Source organism: Thermobia domestica, chromosome 10 (genome assembly GCF_964235325.1).
Source record: "Thermobia domestica chromosome 10, izTheDome1.hap1.1, whole genome shotgun sequence".
NCBI lineage: Eukaryota > Metazoa > Arthropoda > Insecta > Zygentoma > Lepismatidae > Thermobia > Thermobia domestica.
The window spans coordinates 115,618,118-115,641,000 of record NC_137463.1 but is presented as its reverse complement, the minus strand read 5'-3'; the positions used below and the strand labels follow the sequence as shown (position 1 = coordinate 115,641,000).

The following is a 22,883-nucleotide window of genomic DNA, read 5'->3' as shown; positions in this document are numbered from 1 at the left end:
ACTCATGGCTATGACGTCATACTCCAACGTCATTTCCGCTTCTGGACAAACTGAGATAGAAAATGTAATATCCCAGTTGAAATGAGGGAAGAATACGATGAAAGAAGAAACGGAAGTCAATGCTAATGCTAATGCTAATAATAATAATAATAATAATAATAATAATAATAATAATAATAATAATAATAATAATAATAATAATAACAATACTTTATTTCCTAAAGATCTTGCAAAACAATCGTTAGGACAAATAGTTTCATTAATATAATGAACAACTGATTCCACTGTCCATAATTTATTAGTAGTTTTAGCTTCGTACTCAGTTTCACGTGGACCCGCATTCGATTCCCTCACGGTTCACCGCAATTTCTGGCGTCTACCGAGAGTCGTGAGGTAAAGTGGGGAGTACCGTGAATAAAGTTGAGGCCACTGGTCCGAGAACCTCCTAATAGGCGTCTTGGAGATAGTGGCGCAACGTACTGACCACGTGCTTGTTGTTAGGTTCGATGTAGTTTAACTGGTCGCTATCAGAGGGCATTGGAAGCCCTTAAAAGGTTTCACGCCGGCTGGTGGTACTTTGTTATATATTGTATTTTGCTAAATTTATTAGGTTTAGTAAACTTTCATAGCTATATAGTCTGTATATCAACAATTTTTAGTTATAGTATTAAGAAATGGGAGATTGCAGTGAATTTTGAAAAAAAAAATGAACAGTGTCTATATATAGAGAACCTATCCTGATATTCATCCTATAATATTTATAAGGAAAATCTTTCTGGGTAAGACTGCAACATGCTCAACCCCAGAACATTCGAGTAATGTAGCGTGTTCGTTAACTGCTGATCTACGATAATAGAATCCGATTCTGAAGACATGTCTTCACTGATATTTACATAAATTGAAATTAATTTCTCGCTGTTTCATAAAGTTTCAAACATAATTTGTAATTAAACTCATGATTCATGAAAGAAATCTTATCTTGTCTAATAATAGTAATAACCTTAGTACTAATGGCTCAAGTTTCTCCTTGGGTATCCAGCATATTCTATTTTCACATAAAGAAATAACAAGCAAAAAAAAAATGTTAACAGAAAAAGGTAAAGAACCTTATAATAAACTAGTTTTCAAGACAACTGATCTGTTTATGCTTATACGTATATAATTTTCTTCCTCGTTTGTTATTGAGCAAGATATAGCTACAGTCTGTATACTTGATGTCGCTATCGATTATCCTTACGGTAAGCAACCGAAGGTCAAAGGAACTGTAGTTGTTATGTTGGAATATTTTCCCTTAGTCACGCACTCCCTTTCAATCTATAAAGCTTTTTCTCAAAGTCGATAACAAAGTCACGTGGGCTGCTACGCTTCTAACACCTGGCCCACATTTTCAGTCACAAAATGGCGCCGAAGCGAACGCCTAGGACATCCACTCACAGAAGAAAGAAAGACGAAGAAATGGAAAGATTGAGAGAAGAATTACAACATGAAAGGAGATACAGGTAAGAAAGGAGATTTCAAGTAATAGATTTATAAGAAAAACTAGCTTTTTATATATTATTTTGAGTAGAAAGTGCCGGACATACCTGAATGTGTTTGTCAAATTAATTATAAGATGTTAAGTCCCGTGTCTTGATTTTTGGGTAGCGCACTAATAACAAGCATAGGCGTCGATTCTGGGAAGACTAAGGGGTACTGACTCCTCGAAATTCGCATTGGTCCGAAATATTTGTATAAAAAATCTTCAATGATGTCTTGTTAGACGATAGGTGACTATGAATCAATGAAAACGGTCTTGTTACCTTTTATTTTTACTTTGATAAAGCGAATCAGCTGTTTAATAATACTCTTTTCTATTGACGTTTGTGAACACTGGGCATATACAGTATGTTTTCTCTCGCTGCTAAGTGGTTAGCATTTCTGCCTTTCGGGCAAGAGATCGAGTTCGTTTACTTCTGAATAGGATCTGACCATTATTAAACTTGGATCTAGTCTCATGGTACAGAAAGCAAAGGTTTAAAAGAGAACACAGTATAGATTAACCCATTTAAATTTTGTTTTTTTAAAGGTAAATTATAGACTTTCAATCAAGCAGCTATAGCATCATCCCTATTTATCCTAGGATCATGGTTTGTACCTCCTTCTCTTTAGAATACAATAGCCTTTCAAACGGTACCATTCACACTTCCCTATCATGTTCAAGAGGCGAGAAAGTATGAGAGAAATCGAGATTTTTCTTTTCAGATTTTGAGCCCCTCTGGACACTCTTGTGTTAACGCACAGATCTCAAAATCAACTAAACAATAGGAAAGGATGTACCAAATATATGTACAAAATTTCGAGCTTCTATCTTGAATAGTAAGGGCGAGAAAAAATATTTACCAATTTGACCCACAATGCCCCAAATTACTTCAGAAGACCCGAATGTAATATAAAAATTTCCTGAGACATCTCTATTTATCCTAGGGTCATGTTCGTACATCATTATCTTCGGAATAGGACAACCTTTCAAACGGTACTTTCACGTGTCTCCATCATGTATCTGAGGCGGGAAAATCGCGAAAAAAGGGATTTTTCTTTAAAATATCCATTTTCCTTTCCTTTCCTTTTCTTTTCTTTCTTTCTTTCTTTTCTTTTCTTTTTTTTTTTTTTTTACTTTTTTTTCCCTCTGGACTCCTGGACTTTCCTGTTTTAACGCAGAGATCTCCAAAAAATATATATGAGAAATACTAAGGGGTGCACTGAATGTGTGTGCAAAGCTTGAATATTCTAAGTGCAAAAGTAAGCCCGCCAAAAAAAAAATTATAAAAATAGCCCTAACAAATTTATTTGTAAGTTACGTCGTCATGACGTCCTGTCTCGACGCAGAAAGGCGTGAAACCATACGTAACGTGTTCTATAATACCTCCATTTGCTTGAAAGAAACAAAATAAAAACGAAGTAAAAAGCTTTATTATTTTTAATCGAATAATGTAGACACTACCCAATACACTAAAAATAGTATTAAATAATTTAAAAGTTAAGAACTTGGATTTAACATGGTCCATAGACACTTTTGAGGTTTTTTTTTTTTTTTTTTTTAAACTAAAAATACGTGAATGTACCGGTACCTGTGTCGATGGAAACGTAATGAGCATATTAAAGTTGTAATTTATTGTATTAATAATTGATTTCTATATGGAGGTTTCGATTATTAATATAATAAATTACAACGTGAGTACATGTATAAGTTTCCATAGGTAACGCTACATTAACGTGAGTTTAAAGGAACACTCATCTGCAACTAATTGCAGCCCGTTTCCCTCTATCTTTTCAATGCTTTTTTGGTAGGCAGGGACAATATTCGCAACAATTCTCTCAAAATCAATTGATGTCGGAAAACATTGCCCGATTGTCCCTGGTCCAATGAAACGAATGCTCGTTCAATGTCAAAGTGGTTAAATCGTGAACTTAATTAAATCCATGTTTTTATGCATTCAAGTTTCTTTTTTCTTTCCAACTTTTGAATTGCCATACTCAGTAGTTAAAGAGAATATACATAATCGTGTGAAAAAAGCAAACTATAATATTCTCAACCTTCCTTCTCTGAAATCTGGGACATTTAAGCGTCCCAAGAAGTAATGTCGGGACACAGATCTAGATTCCATGAGGGTCCTGAATTTTCCGGGACGAATAGCAACCCTACATTGCACTGTTATGATCCCGCGTGACGTAGTCGCTATCGCTCTTGCAGTTGGTGCTAGCGGTCCCGGGTTCGATTCCTGGTACGGACATTTGGTCGAGAAGATATAACTTTTTTTTTTTCAGATCAACTGTCCTAAGTGAGGTTTTACCTCGGTTTTCCTCATTCACATAGGCAAATGCCGGGATGATATCTAACATAATGGTCCCAGGCCACTTCCCTCCTCAAATTCCTTTTCTTCCACCCCATTTCTCAGACATTATAGCGCCAGGGGATATCATCCCTCATATGTGTCACGGGCTAGCATGCCATAAATGCCAAAACCCCAGAAATCTAATCCCTAACGTTGCACAATTGTGTGTTTTTCTTTCACCCTTTAAAATGCATCTGCATAGACTCGAGCAAAATTGTAAATGTTTATGGGCCATGTTAATTGGAAGCTCTTAATTTGTAGTAGCAATATCCATTCCTACTTCCTTTTAAACTCGAAACCAATGTCGAATGTATGATTTCCGAACAACAACTGACTGATAGAGACAATTAAAGGAAAGGAAGCGCGGTGGGTGGTAGAAAATTGTTGACAGCAGTAGCTATGCGAATAATCATGAGTTTGTTTGTTCATTGTATAGCTACAAAGTCATTGATATCTTTGTCGACGTAAGGTCACGTATTTGCTCCTTAATATTTTTTCTTCTTTTTTTTATATAGAAATGTCTGCTCTGAATGAGTGAAAAAATGAAATGAGTGTAACGTCCCACGATTATGCTAAAGGAGATGGTGATAATGAGTGAAATGAAGAAAGTGGGAGAAAACGCGAGAACCCCGAGAAACCCTACAAGCACGGTGTTTGTCCACCTCAAAGTCCACACGGCGTGAGCTGGGATCGAACCAGCGACCCCAACCACCGGATGTGAACGCTCTACCACTTTTTTTTTAAACATCTTTATTTCCCAAGGTCACTTACATACCTGAAAGAAATTGGTCGTTTAGACATAAGACATAGACGGTAAATACAAGTAGAAAGTTGAAATATATACACTGCTATAAGAACAATACAAATCACATCATCATATTACATTTTTTTGTGCTTATCAAGGTAGACAAGAACTTGTAAAATATTGACAGTATTATAAGAAATTTAGAGGTACTACAAATATGATCTTACAGATATTACACTAGTCGTATCATGTTAAAATGAGGCAGTCAAAAAGTTTGCGAAATTCTTGTGGAAAGGTGCCATACCAAAAGTTTTCCATCTGGTGCGTTTTAAGAATTCATGATAATCCGTGACACTTATGTGACTGCGACTGGAATCAATATAGTATAAGGTGTGTCCTATTAGCCAAGTAACAGCATTATTGCGGGTTGGAGGGTACCAATGGTAATCAGGTAAGGTAATAATATCAGGTGTAAAATGGTAGGGAGATGTCCGACATACGATAGCAAGGAGAGCACATAGTTTTAACCACACAGACATTACTAGCTGGCAAGAGGTGTATCTGTGGATAATGGTGTCGGGGTGTCCACAATGGGAACACGCATTATGTGGTAGGCGATGAATGTCGAACAAACGTTGATTAGTAGCATGAATATCATGCACAACACTATACCATAAACTACGTACACAAGTCGGAAGAAACTTTCTATGAATATTAAACCATATGCGATTCCAGTTACAACTATTATTGTTCTGCTGTACTCGTATCATAGTTGGAGTAAAGGTCATTTTTAAAAAATACAGATAAAAATCACGAGAACAGATTTCTCTTATCTCATCATGTTTAGACAGATAACTCCAGGCTAGGACGAATTTATATACATATAAGGGTGCGTGTTGAAGGAAAGGAACATTGGGTGGATTTGGAGCAGGTAAGGTGGGTGTCCAACATTGTAGCCATTGTTGTGTATGACTATGGTCCAAATGATACAATTTATAGCTACGTAATAAAAATAATATTTTACACTTGAGTCGTACATTGATTAAAGCAAGGCCACCATTGTCTACTGGTAACACCATTACTACCTGTGGAACTCGGAAGAAAAAGCCGCACCAAATAAACCAGCCAATGAGCGATTGCACGTTTTTGGCACAGATGTCCGGAAGTGGCCATACCTGTGCTGTATACCATAATTGAGAACATATATAAGTATTCACATACCAGACTCTCTGGATTAAATTCAGCTGTCGATGACGATTTTGGAGAACAACTGTCCTGATTTTATTGATTATTGGCGTCCAGACTGTTTCAGAGTCTGGATCAAGATTACTCGTAAAATTAACACCTAAAATTTTTAATTTCGTCACAATTTCTGAATGACAGATAGTTAACCCTTTATTGACCGTTGCCCAATTATTAAAGGTTAAACTCTTCGTTTTATTGACATTAATACTTGCTCCACTAGCATTACAATAACTATTTAAGCACTGGTGCACATAGTTTACCTGAGCAACAGTGGTACAACTGATTGAGACATCATCAGCGAAAGCAAAACAAACAATATTTTGAAAATCATGTAAATGTGAGACTGGAAAACACGACAAATTTTGCAATAAAGGTTCAAGAACTAAGCCAAATAACAACATTGACAATGGACATCCTTGGCGGATACCTCGCTTGATAGATATGGGTGAGCTAAAGTAACCATTGATGTGAAGCTGGGATTTTGCATTGTGATATAAATTTTTAATATTAGCAATAAAACGTGAATCAAAACCAAATGCTTGTAGTACAGCATAAAGATAGTTATGCTCGACAAAATCAAAAGCATGTTTGAAATCAATAGAAGTGACACAAGCAGGGAGCTGTTGCACTTGAAAATATCCCATGATGTCTCGTAGGCTACCCAGGGCATAGTAAATATTACGTTCTTTTGATAGCGCTGCCTGCTTACCACTTAAAAGTTTCTCGATAACTTTTTCCATGCGTACTTTATATACCTTAGACAATAATTTGACATCAGTATTTAACAGCGTAATGGGTCTAAAATTAGAAATATGAGCTTGGGCTCCTTTTTTCGGAACTAAAATAATGATACCATCATTTTGCATAACATTTCCAGATTGAAACATATCATTAAGTACAGCAGTGAAAGTATCTCCTACCACATCCCAATATTGTTTATAGAAGAGAAAAATGAGTCCATCCTTGCCAGGACTGCTACAATGCTTTGTAGTATTTAACACATCATAAATCTCTTGTTTAGTAATCGGGGCTAACAATTGTGCATTGTCAGCCGCTGTTAATTTACAAGATATATTGGAAAAGAAAGTGGGCCATATCTGAGTAGCAACTGGATGCGATTCAAATAGTTGTTCATAATGCTGTGTTAAACTGGACATAATATCAGGTAATGCAGTAACAACTTGGCCATTTTCTAATACAAGATGTTCCATAAAATTAGTTCTCCTTCTATTATGTTGCCGCATGATGTGGAAAAATGTAACTCGTTCATTAGACAACAATAATTTGGAATCGAATGATTTAGTGATAGTCTGTAAAGAGTCGTTTTCTAATCGAATTAATTTTGCTCTGATTTTATTAATATGCATATACGTGTGCGCAGAGGGAGGCTGTTGCCACAACTCATGTAACACTTTGTAAAGGTAGTCAATGGTATTTTTGCTGTTCTGACGGTATTCAGAATGCATCCATTGGAAAAAAGATTTAATTTTATGCTTAGCATAATGAACCCACCACAAATTTAAACTGCCAAAATATCTCTGTTGTCGACACCAGTAAGCCCATTTCTCTCGAAACAGTTCTTTAATATCATCAGATTTCAGAAGCTGTGGATTAAGTTTCCAGTTAGAGGGACCGAACGTTGGGCTCAAACCAAGGAGAGGGGGAGGAAATTTGAGTAACATACACACAGCACTATGATCACTAAACGGAGCCATAAGAACATTAATGTCACACACACGAGGTACGAGATCGAAGGAGGTATAGATCCTGTCTATGCGTGACTTCACTGATGGAGTGACATGCGTATAAATGATATCAGTTCGTTTGGACCGCCAGGTATCAACTAATCGGAATCCGTGGACCAGTCTTTCTAACGCTAAGCATTTATTAAAATAGCCAGTAGAATCGTCACGAAACAAAATGGAATTGAAATCTCCAGCAAGGATAATACTCGTATGCGGAATAGAAAACAGAGGCACGATATCAGCATTAAAAAAATCTTCACGGTCAGTTTTGTGTAGAAAACCTGACATGCAATACACATTTACATATAGAATGTTATCGCATACAAGGCTGAGCCCATTGCCAGACGGTAAACGAGTAACGTGTTGCACATGGATTCCTTTCTTCACTAATATTGCAGTACCTCTACCACTATATCCAAGATTAACAAAACAATTATACCGATCTATGAAACTTAAATCGGCAATTTTGAGTTCTTGCAAATTGAGTATATCAAAGTCATGTAATCGTATAAAGTTATGTAACAAGCGTTGTTTCGTAGGACTAGTTATACCATTTAAATTTAAAGTACCCACTTTACGAACAGTGACAATAGGGTAAGACATACACAGCGGATAGAAAGTAAATAGAATTATTAGAGCTGCAAAATAAACAAACTGCATGCTGAGACCTGACAAACAGGAAAAAGAAAAAAACAACACTATTCAGGTTGATTCTTTACACTGTCTGTTTGTAGTGAATCGTCAAGGACAGTCGAGAAGCTAGGTTGCGATGATGTAATCGAAGCACCAACAACAGGCTCACGTGAGTCACGTGTCACGACAGCCTTCCCTTTCCCTGTGTTTGTTTTGATTTTCTTGTGTGTTGACAAGGCAATCTTACCTGCTTTTTCACTTATATAAACCGTTCTCACAGTTTTGCTGCTTTCCGCATCAACTGAGTCAGATAAAGGAGGCGGAAGGTCGTGAAGTACCTTAGTAGGCGGTATCTGCGAAGCACTGGTGTTGGAAGCCTCGTCCATTGCCGACACACTTATTAACGAACACTGGTCATTGACATCAGGCACCATGGGCGGATCTCCTATATCTTCGGGGGGCGCACTAGTTATTGAATCCTGTATCCCGGTATCCGTGGGTCGATCCAGGGAAGTAGGCACAGTCAGCACTGGAAACTCATTGAGGTCCTGTAGCGATGGAGCACTGTGGGCACTGGGTAATGAGTCAGATAAGGCCGTTGTTAACGTACTGTTACCAGGTTGAAAGCTCTGATCGGTTGAGTAACGAGGAGTTTGAGGAAGAGTTTTTCCAGATAACTGGGACATATTGAGCGTCAGAGGAGCTGTACTCAAATGTTTGGCGCGCTGTAGGCGTCGGGGACAAGAACTAAACGTGTGATCGACCTGGTGGCACGCGAAGCAAGTTGGGGGTTGCCCAGAGTATATAACGCTTGTTCGATAACCTTGGATGAGTAATTTCGAAGGAATATACTTCTTGAGTTCCATATACGCTATACGTACGCCATTAAACACAGGAAAGCGGTACTTCTGGGACCACTGCTCATTTTCTATCTTTTTCACACTTCCGTAATTACTGAGGGCAGAATTGAGAAAACTAACATCTAGTTCAAGGGGGAGATCTGTGATACGTACACGTGTAAGAGTATCTGAAGCATTTTGCACTGAAACAAGGCTCCGCGAGCCATCTTGATGCAAAAAGGGAAGTTCACTAGGTGTATTGACGAGAAATTGTTCAAATTTTTCCGGAGAACTAAATTTCAAGAACACGCAATATTCCTCACTGTTTAATTGAATACCATCAATCTGATCCAAATTCACATGTACACCTTGTCTCAAAAAGGTTGAGCGCATTCTTTATTGGTGTTTTGAGGCAAAAATTTTCTAAGTCCAGCTTCGGGTATCTTCGGGAAAAAGTAAGCCAGGTTCGAACCTCCAATCCAGCCTTTGCAATCGGGAAAAAGTTTACAGATGTGTTTTTCTTCTTTTAAATATAATAAGACTTGTTACCAAGTGTTTAAAAAAGCAACATTGATTGAAATACTTAATGATACAATATTTCGAAACCTTTTATTAATGTGAGCACATGCTTGTTTGTCATTTAGCTCTCTATACGTAATGGAGCATTTAAATACGTTAAAGAATCTTTCCATATGTAAAAGAATGCTCAAAGTTAAGAAATAGAACATAATTATCGCCTGAGTACTAAAATAAAATTCAAAGTAGAACAGAAACAGCGTTTGTCATGGATATGAATGTCATAATTATCTTGAGATCCGTTATACATCGCTAGAAGCTTAGTTTTAGAAGTCCTTGTGTTAGCTCATTGGTAAGCTGTCGGATTTCAAATCATAAGGTTGTGAGTTCGAATCCCATCTTGGTCAATACTTTTTTTAAAATTATATTTTCCGCAATGCATGAAAAATTATATAAAATAATTACATTAAAATACATAAGTTGTTTATATATAACATAATAATTGCAGAACATAGTAATTATTATGTTTAAAATATAACATCTGAGATAATTTTCACAGTAGGTCGTTATTATATATGAGAATGTTAAATACAAGTTAGGAAAATCGTTTAATAGCAATAAATAAGTTATGTAGTGTATTTATTTGCAGCTATTTGTCATACAGATTTAACTTCTCAATATTCTCATTACAGTATGTTATTTATATTCGTGAAATACAGTATATTCCTACGAATATAGAAAGTGTGTAAACAGAGTATCCAAAGTCGGATCCTGCTTCAAAACACATAACTTTTCCCGATCCCCTTAACGTCACGGGAAGAAACACAAATTCTCTTTAGAACGGAAAGTCGTTACTTAGAGTCTCATTCGAATACGTTGAATATGCTTTTGTGTAATCATCTCTCTCTCTCTCTCTTTCTCTCTCTCTCTCTCCCTCTCTTTCGCTTTTGTTTATGTGTGTGTGTGTGTTGCGGAAATCCCAAGTTGAATACAATATTTGCAAAGTATATGAGCATCATTGTCATCGAATACCAGAAATTGAAAGTCGTGTTTCTTCAGGTTAGGTTTGCGTGTTCATGTTAGCTCACTGGTAGAGTACGGACTTGCCACGGAAGAGGTCTTGAGTTCAAAGCCTACAGCTAATTATCATTCTTTTGTTAGTAGGATTGCACAGAAATCGGATACAAGGAGTGGTTTACTTCTAGAAATATTTTCAGAAGCGTTTAGGTAGCCCTGAAAAGGGCTGTTTTCGGGAGTTAAGGCGGGGACATTAATATTGTGTCCAAGACCCTTCTGAATTTATTACACGCTCCATTCTTGTGGGCATGGAATCTATTACATGGGTGACAAATCTATCTCCTTCCCCTACCTCCAGCCATGCTTCGGAAACAAGATGCCACAGGTCATCCTGAGTTCTTGGTGGATCTGCCTCAGGCCAACTTTCCCTTAGAGTACGCTTTACTTCTGCTCACATATTTTCCATGAGATTGCGGTCTGCTCCACGAGGCGCCCAGTCGATTAAATCAATCTCAGGGTGCCCTGCGAACCATTCCTGAACCACACGGGAATTATGTATTGGCGACTGGTATTGCTGGAACTGAATTACACCATCAGGCTGAAACAGATGGCACCATGATATTACTGATAATGTCTAAGTACTGAGCAAATTCCAGATGTCCTTCAATTCTATGAAGCTGTCCTGCTCCGCGACTGGAAATCCAACCCCAACATAAAATTGATATATGGCCACTGCGATTGCAAGCAGCCACATATCCATGGTCATATCGGGTGCCTCTCGGACGATACACAAAACGGCGTCCCTCCTTTGATGTTGTGAATATGGATTCATCTGAGAAAACTACGTTTTCCCAATTGAGACACACATTCGCCTGTGCAAACGCGAGACGGTAAATTTTGTGGTCGTCTGAGAGTTTTTCCTTCACGGCAGCAACACGGCCACGTAACCCAGCATGACGAAGCCTTCGCAGAGCTGTATGCTTACTACCAGGAAAGAGAGAAGCTTCCCTTATCTGTCTAGACGTCCTTAGTGGGTCTAACCGGGCTTCGTTTACTAATCTCGCATCTTGGGCTTCGGTTGACACATGCGGACGACCAGGAGATCGTAAATTACCAGTCTGACCTGTAGCACCATATTTCCGAATCCATTGCCTTCCTGTAGAGGCCGGGACACCTACTCGCCTGCTAGCTGCAGTTGCAGAATAACCTTCCAACTCCCATAAAGTAATTACTGCTGTACGTCAATCCATAGTTACCAATGTTCTGAGCTGTGAGAAGAAAGCAATAGGTAAAAGCTAGTACTTGACGTGTGATTGGTTACTTGCACGACACGCCTATTGTGGGGAACAGCGTTGCCAGATCTAGCATAATGATGCTAGATCTAGCATAATTTGCATGTCTCTAGCACCTAGCATCTTGCTTTTAGCATCCTGCCCAAATCTAGCACAATTTCAGCAAGTTATCAAAAAGCCGTAAAACCTGGATAAGTTGGTCGTGGGAAGAAAAAGAACGGCAGAAATGTATCCTCTTCCATTGATTCATACACTCGGTAAACCATACAGGCAGTCTTATTTTCCTAAGTAAGTTCGGAACGGCTTTGGGCTTTTTTTTTGTGGCTCCACCCAGGGTTTTCTAATCCTTTAACTCCGAGGCATGGGCGGAGCTATGGGGGCCATTCTCCCCCCAACTTTTTGACAACTTCACCATCTTTACTTCTGACTTCATGATCATATTTATTCCTGAAATGACAGCTCCGAGACCGACCAAAAATCTGCCCCCTCCCCCAGCAGACGATTCCCAACTCCGCTTATGCTGCGAAGTAATTTTCTTTCAAAATATGTAAACAAAAACTTTGCATTCATTTATACGATATATACGCCATTGAGTTTGGCAACGACTGCAGTAATTTAGTTGAGTTAAAATTTTGGTGCGTGAAGTATTGAGTTCTATCCATGCATTCTTGCTCTCTGTGTATTTTAAGTTACGTTATCGTATCTTAACTTTGTTTTTTTTTAAACTCCTGAATTAGTAATTATGAGGATCTAGCATAATTTCACCGAATCTAGCATAAGTTCGATCAGGTTTTGGAATTATTCCGAGCTGTGAGTCTGGCAACGCTGGTGGCGAACGACTTGGTCAACGACTCGCGAAAGAAATCTGAAAATGGTGCGCCGTAATAATAATAATAAAAACAGTTTTTATAAAGGAATATTAATACATACGAAAAGCTGTTTAAAGAATAAATTGTTATACTGACTTTACACGTATAAAAACATATACCATATACCAAACAGATTGAGCGATATGATTATAGCTGTTTTGAGACGAACACTTTCGAAGTCCAACTTCGGGTGTCTTCGGAAAACAGTAAACTAAAGCTGCTGGTTCGAACCTCCAAAGCCAACCTTAGTAATCGGGAAAAGATGTACAGATATGTTTTTCCTTCTGTTAAATATAATAAGACATGTTGAAATGGTATTAAGTGTAGAAAAAAGTAACATTGATTGAAATACTTAATGATACAATATTTCGAGACTATGTATTCACACTCTCGTTTCGTCATTGTGATTTCCATACGGAAAAGAGCATTTACGTATGAGCTCAGTTATATTTCAGAAGCAGCTTCCGAAAAGCGATCATGTTAGCTCAGTGGTTTAAATCGTGAGTTCGATACCCGTTCAGGTGAGATTCTTTTATGATATTCTTTTTTCCTCAATGCATGAAAATTATGTAAAATAGTTACATTACAATTCATCAGTTGTATATATATTTTCATATCATCAGTTGTATATATGAGTTGAATATATATATTCATATCATTAGTTGTATATATCAGTTGAATATATATATTCATATCATTTCACGACATAAGTAATTCTTATCTTTAAAATAGAACATCTGAGGTATTCACAGAACGTCGGTGTGTTATGTGTGAATATTGAATACAAATTTAAAAAATCGTGTAATAGCAATAAATAAGTTATGTAATATATTTATTTGCAGCTACTTTCATCGCAGATAACTTCTCAATATTCGCATTACAGCATTTAGGTAGAGCATATCGAAAATCGGATCGTGGTTCAAGACAAAAAACTAGCTAGCCCCAAACTGTCACGTAAGAAATTCACGAATCACAAAAGTAAAGTGAAGAGATTGAGAGCGGTAATTCCTTAATCGCTCTCTCTCAACTCTCTCTTATCTGCATTTATACATATAAAAGTGTATGTATGTATGTTCCATCATAACTCATGTATGCCTAGAGCAGGGTTTCTCAACCTGGGAGTCGCGGCCCCTAGGGGATCGCGAAGATAGGCGGAAGAGATAAATATAGTTAGAATCTAATACCAGAAATTATTTTTAAATATTATTTTTAATTTTGTTCTGATAGGCATACTTTTATTTTTTATACACACTGTAAAGAACAATAAAAAATAAGTCTACTGAACATTTTCAAAGGGTGTAGAATTCGTGTTACTATTCGGTTCAAAGTCTCTTGTCGTCGGGAATTCTGTCGAGAAATTTGAAGCTTAAAATATACAAAACGATAATCATGCCTGTTGTTCTGTATGGTTGCGAAACATGGTCGCTTACTCTGAGGGAAGAACATAGACTGAAAGTATTTGAGAACAAGATCCTTAGACGAATATTCGGACCCAAGAGGAACGGGAATGGGGAATGGCGGAAACTTCATAACGAGGAACTACATAATTTATACGGTTACCCAACATTGTTAGGGTCGTCAAGTCTAGGAGGCTTAGGTGGGCAGGTCAGGTAGCTAGAATAAAAGAAAGTAGAAACGCTTTGAAAGTCTTGACTGGAAGACCAAACGGAAAACGACCATTAGGAAGACCTAGGGGCAGATGGGAGGACAATATTAAGATGGATCTCGCTGAGATAAGAATACAAAGTAGAAACTGGATCCAATTGGCTAAGGATAGAAGTCAGCGTAGAGCTTTTGTGAACGCGGCATTGAACCTCCGGGTTCCATAGGCCATAGAGTTAGTTAGTTAGTAGAGTTGTTTAAAAATGAATTTAAATCAAAGAGGTATGATATAAAACTAATGCGAACTGTATATAGAAATACTAGAAAAATACACATGAAACAAAACCTGCACATTGAAATACAATTAAAATTAAAACCTAATGAGATACCTAAGCATGGTGTAATTTCACTAGTGCAGCAATGCCCGGTTCAATCTTCATGACGAATATTATCAAGCCGTTTTCAACTGATAAGCGATTTCTTATCTTTGTTTTAATGTTTACCATAAAAAAAAACACTTTCGCACAAGTACGATATAGCAAATGGAATTATTACTTTTAAAGCAGCAATCACCAGACCAGGATATTCTTCTCTCCTCATCAGGCAGAACTTGTCCAAGTCTTCGTTACAGAAAACCAGTTGCAAAGACTTGTCGCATGATCATTCTATTATTTGGTCAAGAAGTTGTGGGCTTAGATCGGATACGTTAATGGCCTCTTCAATGAAGGAGTTTAACATCCATCTTGAACCAGCACCTTCGTCGTTGGGAATATAGATATTACAGTTACTGTATCCACTGTCAGTGCCGGGCGCCGAAAAGAGGAGCCACACATTTCGGAGGAAGTGTGTTACTCAAGTTAGGAAAGTGCATGTGCACATGTGTAAAATAGAAGGAAAAACGTAATAAAATGTGCTCAAAATTAAGGAAAGGTAGGGTTTATTTTGAAAATGTTATTGAGCTTCGTGCCAACCATGGTGGCGCTTCGTAGCTAGTCTGTCGACGTCACTCATATATACGGTGACATCGTACTATACTCTCGCCCCGGGCAATGATTTTCCATGGCACTGTTCACTATAAACAAAAAAATGGATTCTACTATTATAGAAATAGGTATGTGAAAAATCCCACACAAGCTTATTATAAAACAAATTATAAAAGGGTCGCTGGCAAGAGCGTGTGATAAAAGGGGATCGTGATAGGAATTAGATTGAGAACCACTGGCCTAGAGTAATTTTAACCACATTTCTTATAGTTTCAAAATGAGTGCTGTCGGGTTACCTATGGTGAATGGGAGGGGGATACATATAAAAGATTGCTAGAAAATGATCGATATTAGATTCATAGTTTTCGGGGTCGCTTAGATAAATAGTGAGACTTTCAATTTCGCTTAACTCCGATTAAGCTCTCATTAGTAGGGATGGGCACGAACAACTTTTCTTTGAAACTCGACTCAACTCGAAACAGACATCTTTGAGGTCTACTCTTGGACTCGGCGCGAAAAATATCTTCCAACTCGACTCGGATTAGAGTCAAGTCGAACCAAAACGAGCCAAATCCTGTGTGTAGTCCTACCTAGACAATACATAGACAATAATTATTCTATCATCAATTATACTACTGTTACTACAAATAATAATAATAATAATAATAATAATAATAATAATAATAATAATAATAATAATAATAATTATTATTATTATTATTATTATTATTATTATTATTATTATTATTATTATTATTATTATTATTATTATGACAACACCGTGTACAAACATGAACGATAGATGGTTAGTAAAGGAATACTAAAAGCTAGTTGACTGCCGACGTCGGTAGTCATGAAGTCTACAAGGCAAGGACATCGTTCATTACCCTAAGCTGTAAGCGTCGGTGGACTACAGATGGTCAACTATTAACCTCTCGCCAGAAATTGGTGGCCCCGCAGCGACGATCCGTGATGGCCCAAGTTCCATTTTGAAAACTTTACTACCAGCGGCAGAGACGCGATGAAACGCCAACGAACCACAAAATTACTCTCCCAAAATATGTTAAAATGCCTATATGTGTGATTTGTTTATATTTAGGTGAAACAAAAAAACACAAAACAAATACCCCGGGGTGGACGCGAACTATCAATATTACGATTACTAGGCACGTGTTCTTCTGACTTCCCCACGGAAACGATCATAAAAAGCTTGGTTGTTGAAGGATAAATCATTGACTTCTTAATTTAGCCAATCAGACAAACCCCTACATCTCGAGTTCTAGGAGGTCATACCGTGAATCGTTTCAGATTTATTGCTTTCTGGTGGAGTACTATCCATGCGCAAAATTTGAGCATAATAGCCGACATGCATCTTCGGTGCCTCTTATCTTTAGTACAATTTTAACCAGAGATGGTGTGGGTCAATGAAAATTTGATCCACGACCCACCATGACCCACTATGACCCACCACCCAAATGACCCATTGGCCCACTCTGAACCATCAACCATCGTGATCCACTCTGACCCACCACCAACTATGAACCACTCTGAACCATTGCGACCAACTCCGACCCACCAAAACCCATCGACATCAACTCTGACCGATGACCCACGTCCTCCTCTCCATTGACTAAAGAGATTACACTTGTAATAAAACAAGACTGTGAAATTATCACTTATCGGAGTTTGAATTTCTACCGTCATTGGCTCAAGCACCTCTTTGTTACAATACTGGTGGGTCTGACCTTTACGATATATAATGGCAAAGTGTTTCTCATCTTCCGAATTAAAATGAATTTAAATTTATCATATGTAATTATTTCTTTGTTGCCTTACAGACACATTTCAGTAGAAAATAGGGTGAAATTTAAAAGTTTCGAAACAAGGAAAAGTAGACCAACGTAAAAAAAAAGAGAGAGAGAGAGAGAAAGAGAGATAAACTAATTTTCTATATAATTAAGCATGCCGTACTAATTGGAAATGCCCATGTAATTAAGTTTAGAATACAAATTTTATGGCCATTTTTCTCTAACTTTATGTCTTGATTGCCTTATGCTCGGAACGCTCCATATATTAAATACCAGCTTCAGCAATTATAAATAGAAAGCAGTGGGTATAAAATTCAAAAAGAACTTTAGTTTGCATTACTCAATTTTTTTTCTCAACTAATATCAATCGTTTTCGATTATTTTTACAAATCAACCCACTACCAATTTCCAATATATAGAAAATGCACCCCCGTCCCCCCGCTCATAAAAGACAATTTTAAAAAATGCCAGGGCATATTCTCTTTATTTTTAATAAAGAGTTATATGCTGAATTTCAGCTCTCAGTTGAACGGCTTGTGAGATACTAAATTTTTCGCAAAAATTCGGACTTCTACTCCCCCTAAGGATATGTATTATAATGAAAGTGACACGCGTATGATAACTTCCAAGTTGGGATTGGAGCCTGATTATATACCAAACGTCAATTCATTTGACTTTGCAATTTGACCGTGATGATTACGCAGACATAGTTACTTTCAATTTTTTATGATACATATCCTTATTTCATATGTTACAGATGATTCAAAAATATTTTTTCAAGCAGTTAGCTCCTCTAGAATCTCACAGGCTGCATCCCAAAATCCAACTCCTACTATCCTATGACAATCCAAAAGTGACTGAACTTTTTTTATTAGGAACAAATGACAAAAGAAAAATGGAAATCTTGAAAGTAAAATGTAGAAAAGCTCGGTGCCCCCAATAACTCCATATTTCTCCGCCCCTTCATTCCGAACTTAAAAAAAAACTTAATTCGAATATGGTTAATTAGTGAATTTATTACAGTTAAATTCCACTCACTACATGCTACAGCTACAACTATGTAAGAAAAAATAACAACTGTGAAACATGTTCTGAATTACTATTACATTTCTTACGCTATTATTAAACATATTAGAATAGTAAAAGAGGATTGTTCGTGAAATAGTATATTTGCTCATGATTTTTAACTTTTTCATACGGAAAAAAATTAAAATATTATTCAAGTTTTAAAATTTGCACTCTGCAAATATGTTGCCCTCTAGTCAATGGGACTAATGTGGACTAATGGGAAATGCTGCACTGTTAGCGGCGCTGAAAACTTACGATTCGATTCTAATATCGGTTGATTTCGATATCTTTATGTCGCTACGTAACCACCCTGGGTGCTAATGGGAGCTTAATTGGACTTGAATTGAAAGTAGAGCTATTCACCTAAGCGACCACGAAACTATGGATTCAATAATAATATCGACCCGTTTCTAGCATTTTTGATATGTATCCCGACAGTACTCTTTTTCCAGACTGTAAGAAATATAGTTAAAATTGCTCTAGATATATCAGAATTATGTTGAAACACACACATAAATCCACTTTTATATTCTGTATAAATAGAGAGAGAGTGAGCGAGCGAGCGAGCGAGAGAGGGCGACTCAAGGCATCACCACTTCCACATTGCAAAAGCATATATCAGGAATTGAATTGAAAATCTATGTAGACTTTCTGCTGTGGCATGCTTCATAAGGACAATTCCAGTCTGCTCACGTGACCTTTGGGGTTCATGAATTTTTTTGCGAGCGTTCCGACTTTGGATTCTCTGTTTATACCCTCTGTTTATGCATCGAATAACTTTTCAAGAACATAAATGACATTCTATATTATGAATGTTGAGAATTACTCTCTATATGACAAATAGCTGCAAATAAATACACTACATGATTTATTTATTGCTATTGAACGAGTTTCTTAACTTGTATTTACATCCTCATATATAATACCGACCTACTGTGAAAATTATCTCAGATGTTATATTTTAAACATAATAATTACTATGTTCTGCAATTATTATGTTATATATAAACAACTTATGTATTTTAATGTAATTATTTTATATAATTTTTCATGCATTGCGGAAAATATAATTTTAAAAAAAGTATTGACCAAGATGGGTTTCGAACTCACAACCTTATGATTTGAAATCCGACAGCTTACCAATGAGCTAACACAAGGACTTCTAAAACTAAGCTTCTAGCGATGTATAACGGATCTCAAGATAATTATGACATTCATATCCATTACAAACGCTGTTTCTGTTCTACTTTGACTTTTATTTTAGTACTCAGGCGATAATTATGTTCTATTTCTTAACTTTGAGCATTCTTTTACATATGGAAAGATTCTTTAACGTATTTAAATGTTCCATTACGTATAGAAAGCTAAATGACAAACAAGCATGTGCTCACATTAATAAAAGGTTTCGAAATATTGTATCATTAAGTATTTCAATCAATGTTGCTTTTTTAAACACTTGGTAACAAGTCTTATTATATTTAAAAGAAGAAAAACACATCTGCAAACTTTTTCCCGATTGCAAAGGCTGGATTGAAGGTTCGAACCTGGCTTACTTTTTCCCGAAGATACCCGAAGCTGGACTTAGAAAATTTTTGCCTCAAAACACCAATAAAGAATGCGCTCAACCTTTTTGAGACAAGGTGTACCTGTTCATCCAGCCAAATATGGATATCCAAAGCAGTTGGGCGTATATGTCGTGTACTTTTATCGAATGCAAGTTTCACTGTGTTCTGACGTAAACCACGAAACATGATGCTCACCAATTCAAACAAAAAACAACAAATACTTTTCAAACAATAACTATATACTCGAAAAGTATCAAAGCTGTTCATATAGCAAGATAGCACTAATCACAGTCACTTGAAATAACACTTAGCTAGCCGCACTTAACTGGCTATTCGGTAGTCACAACGAGCAGGAGCAAACGTCTGCACTCCTTCACGTCTACCGGTGAACTGACACTCGGCCACGAGGGTCGACAACAGTAAATGTACCACTGAGCCACCGCGTCTGAAGGAGTGAATTAGCAGGTTCTTGTGAATGTAATATTCCTCTCAGTAGTGTTATTTAAGATCTTGTTTGGAGACGGGAAGGACAATATTCTGCAAGGGTCTCACATTTTCATTATTATATTGCAGTAATATATATATATATATATATATATATATATATATATATATATATATATATATAGTATGGCACTCACGGAGGCAATTACCGTCCTGTCCTTCCTGAAATGAAGCCCCTGAATCCTTCAAAGTTTGTCTAAATTTTTCTTTCTCAGTTTTATGTACCAAATTTCACAAAATTAAATCCCCACGTTAAGCGGGTTTGCATATCCAGGCTCCTAACTATGAAAACATTTACGCTCAGTCCAACCTCAATCATTTTCCGAATTCAACCTGTTTTACGTATGTTATTAGGACATAATATCGATTGCGATATATTCTAAAAACACTTTTATACATTGCAAGAGCTGTAATGTCCAAATATTTACTAAGAACTCATAATCGTATCGGAATAAACAAAAGCGAGTATGGAACACTAAACTACTTTCACCAAAGACAAAAGAAAATGGTCGAGTGGTTTGGGTTGATACACTGTCAATCACATGCTTGTGAGTTCAAACCCGGTAGCAAGTTGTTTCTTTTTTAAGTGTCTTCCTATTTTCATCCGGAGGATGAAAATATTTCTTTGAATAACTCATTGAAAACTTCTTTTGTTTCAAATTCGATTAGAACGGAACATTATATGAATTGCGAATCTTAAATCCATAGCTAAAAAAAAAAAAAATGAAGTATACTTACTACTCCATTATCCTCTGATTTGTAACGAAAATCTATTTATAAACAGTAGTGAATTCAGAAAATTATCCTCGGGGTAGTGAATTCAGAAAATTATCCTCGGGGGGAATTTCAATATGCGGGTGGAGGGCAAACATTGGTAGTCCACATTGAGCACGATCGAATATATGGTCCTGAAGGCGGAAATTTCTTAGTTCGAGAAGGGTCTCAAATTCTCCCTCAGATCACGTCCTGAAAGCATCATTGCTTAAAAGCTTTTCGTAACAAATATAATATTACACTTGTTTCTCCTTCTACATTTAGAATTGGTAAAATCATAACTTATAGAGGATTATAATAAAAGCATAAAAATTACAATACCAATCATGTATAAATTATCCTGTAAGTTACCAACTTTGGGTCAGATTAAAACTCAAATATTTGTTTTCGGATTGCACTTAGAAGTAAGTCCTCTCTATATAATCCTGATTGGAAAGCCATGTTTAACAATAATTAATTAATCAATATTTATACGAATATTTTTTTATTTTACTATTTTTACTATTCAATAGTATATACACTACATTTCCAAAATCAAAATCTCGAAAATGTATATTGTACGAGTGCAGACTCGCAAATAAATGATTATTTATCATATATATTGGTCTCTATTCGAAATTCTATTTAATCGAATCCGACAGGAACACAGACAGAAATATCAAGAACAGGTGAAAAAATAAAGAGAGAAAAGCGTTGTAACCGGCGGGGACTCGAAGTAAGTTCGAATGGTAGTTTGCAACAGAGCCCTGCACGGGCCGGGCGTGCCCGATTCGGCCCGGTGCCCGGCCCGGCCCGGTCCCACCCGTTTCAAGTAATATCAAACTGGACCGGGCCCTAACCGGGCCGAATCGGGCCGGGCTCATTTCGGGCCGAACCGGGCCAAGCACATATCGGGCCGAACCGGGCCGGGCCGGGCCGGCCCGGCTCGGCCCGATACTCTGAAAGACGGTTCGGAAACTAATGTTGTCAGCCTATTTGTTTTTTTTAATGTCCTCCACTACCTCTATTTTTGCCGTGTTTGTACGGTCTTACTGTCAGCCTATGTTAATCGTAATGTGTTTGGGAAACTGACTCTTTATTCAAGACTGTGATGTACTGGTAATACTATTACTATTACTACTTCTACTACTACTATTACTACTTTTACTATTACTACTACGACCACTACTAATACTACTACAAGTGCTACGACTTCGCGTCAGAGTTGACATGTCTGGTGGTACCGAATTTACCTTCTAAGTACAGAATAAAATTGAGAAATGCTAGTTATTATGGCCGGTCTGCGTAGAATGTGAACCGATGCTTGATCTACGAGGGAGAATAGTGGCTCAATAGAAAAAACACTCACATCTGGTGCTAGAGGTCGTCGGATCAATCCCTGCTCATGCTATGTGAGCTTTGTTGTGGACAAACGTCGTATGCATGGGAGTTTCTGGGGTGGTCCCGCTTCCTCCCACTGTTTTCTTTCCACCAATACATCCCATCATCATCCATTCAGCCTGAGCCGTAGTTACCTAAAGAACGTATGGTAAAGTCAAGTACTTGACCTAGTAAGTAGAATTTGGTACGCTACCATTGGACCACGGAGGGCAAAACCATAAACTGACGTGCTCATAAGATCAGTGCAATTTGTAGTAATGTTCAATTAGCAAGGCAAATATCGAATGGTGTTACATGTTCATGTATTGTTTATAGTATGATGCTACAAATATAACAAAATATAATGATCAAATAAATCACCAAATCGCCAGGGTCGATTAGGTGTTCCTGGAACGGTGGCTCAGTGGTTGAGCGTTCACCTCTGGT

General features: G+C 37.2%; 1 protein-coding gene across 2 annotated transcripts in view; it reads left to right on the top strand.

The window, feature by feature from the left end:
* The first annotated feature begins 1,355 nt into the window (after positions 1-1,355).
* LOC145662668 (uncharacterized) overlaps positions 1,356-22,883 on the top strand; it is a 148,590-nt gene continuing 127,062 nt past the window's right edge. For both annotated transcript variants that reach the window (XM_081728470.1, XM_081728469.1), the window contains exon 1: positions 1,356-1,499. In XM_081728470.1, the coding sequence (XP_081584596.1) occupies positions 1,399-1,499 (101 nt within the window). In that variant the 5' untranslated portion in view covers positions 1,356-1,398. The remainder of the gene's footprint in view (positions 1,500-22,883) is intronic.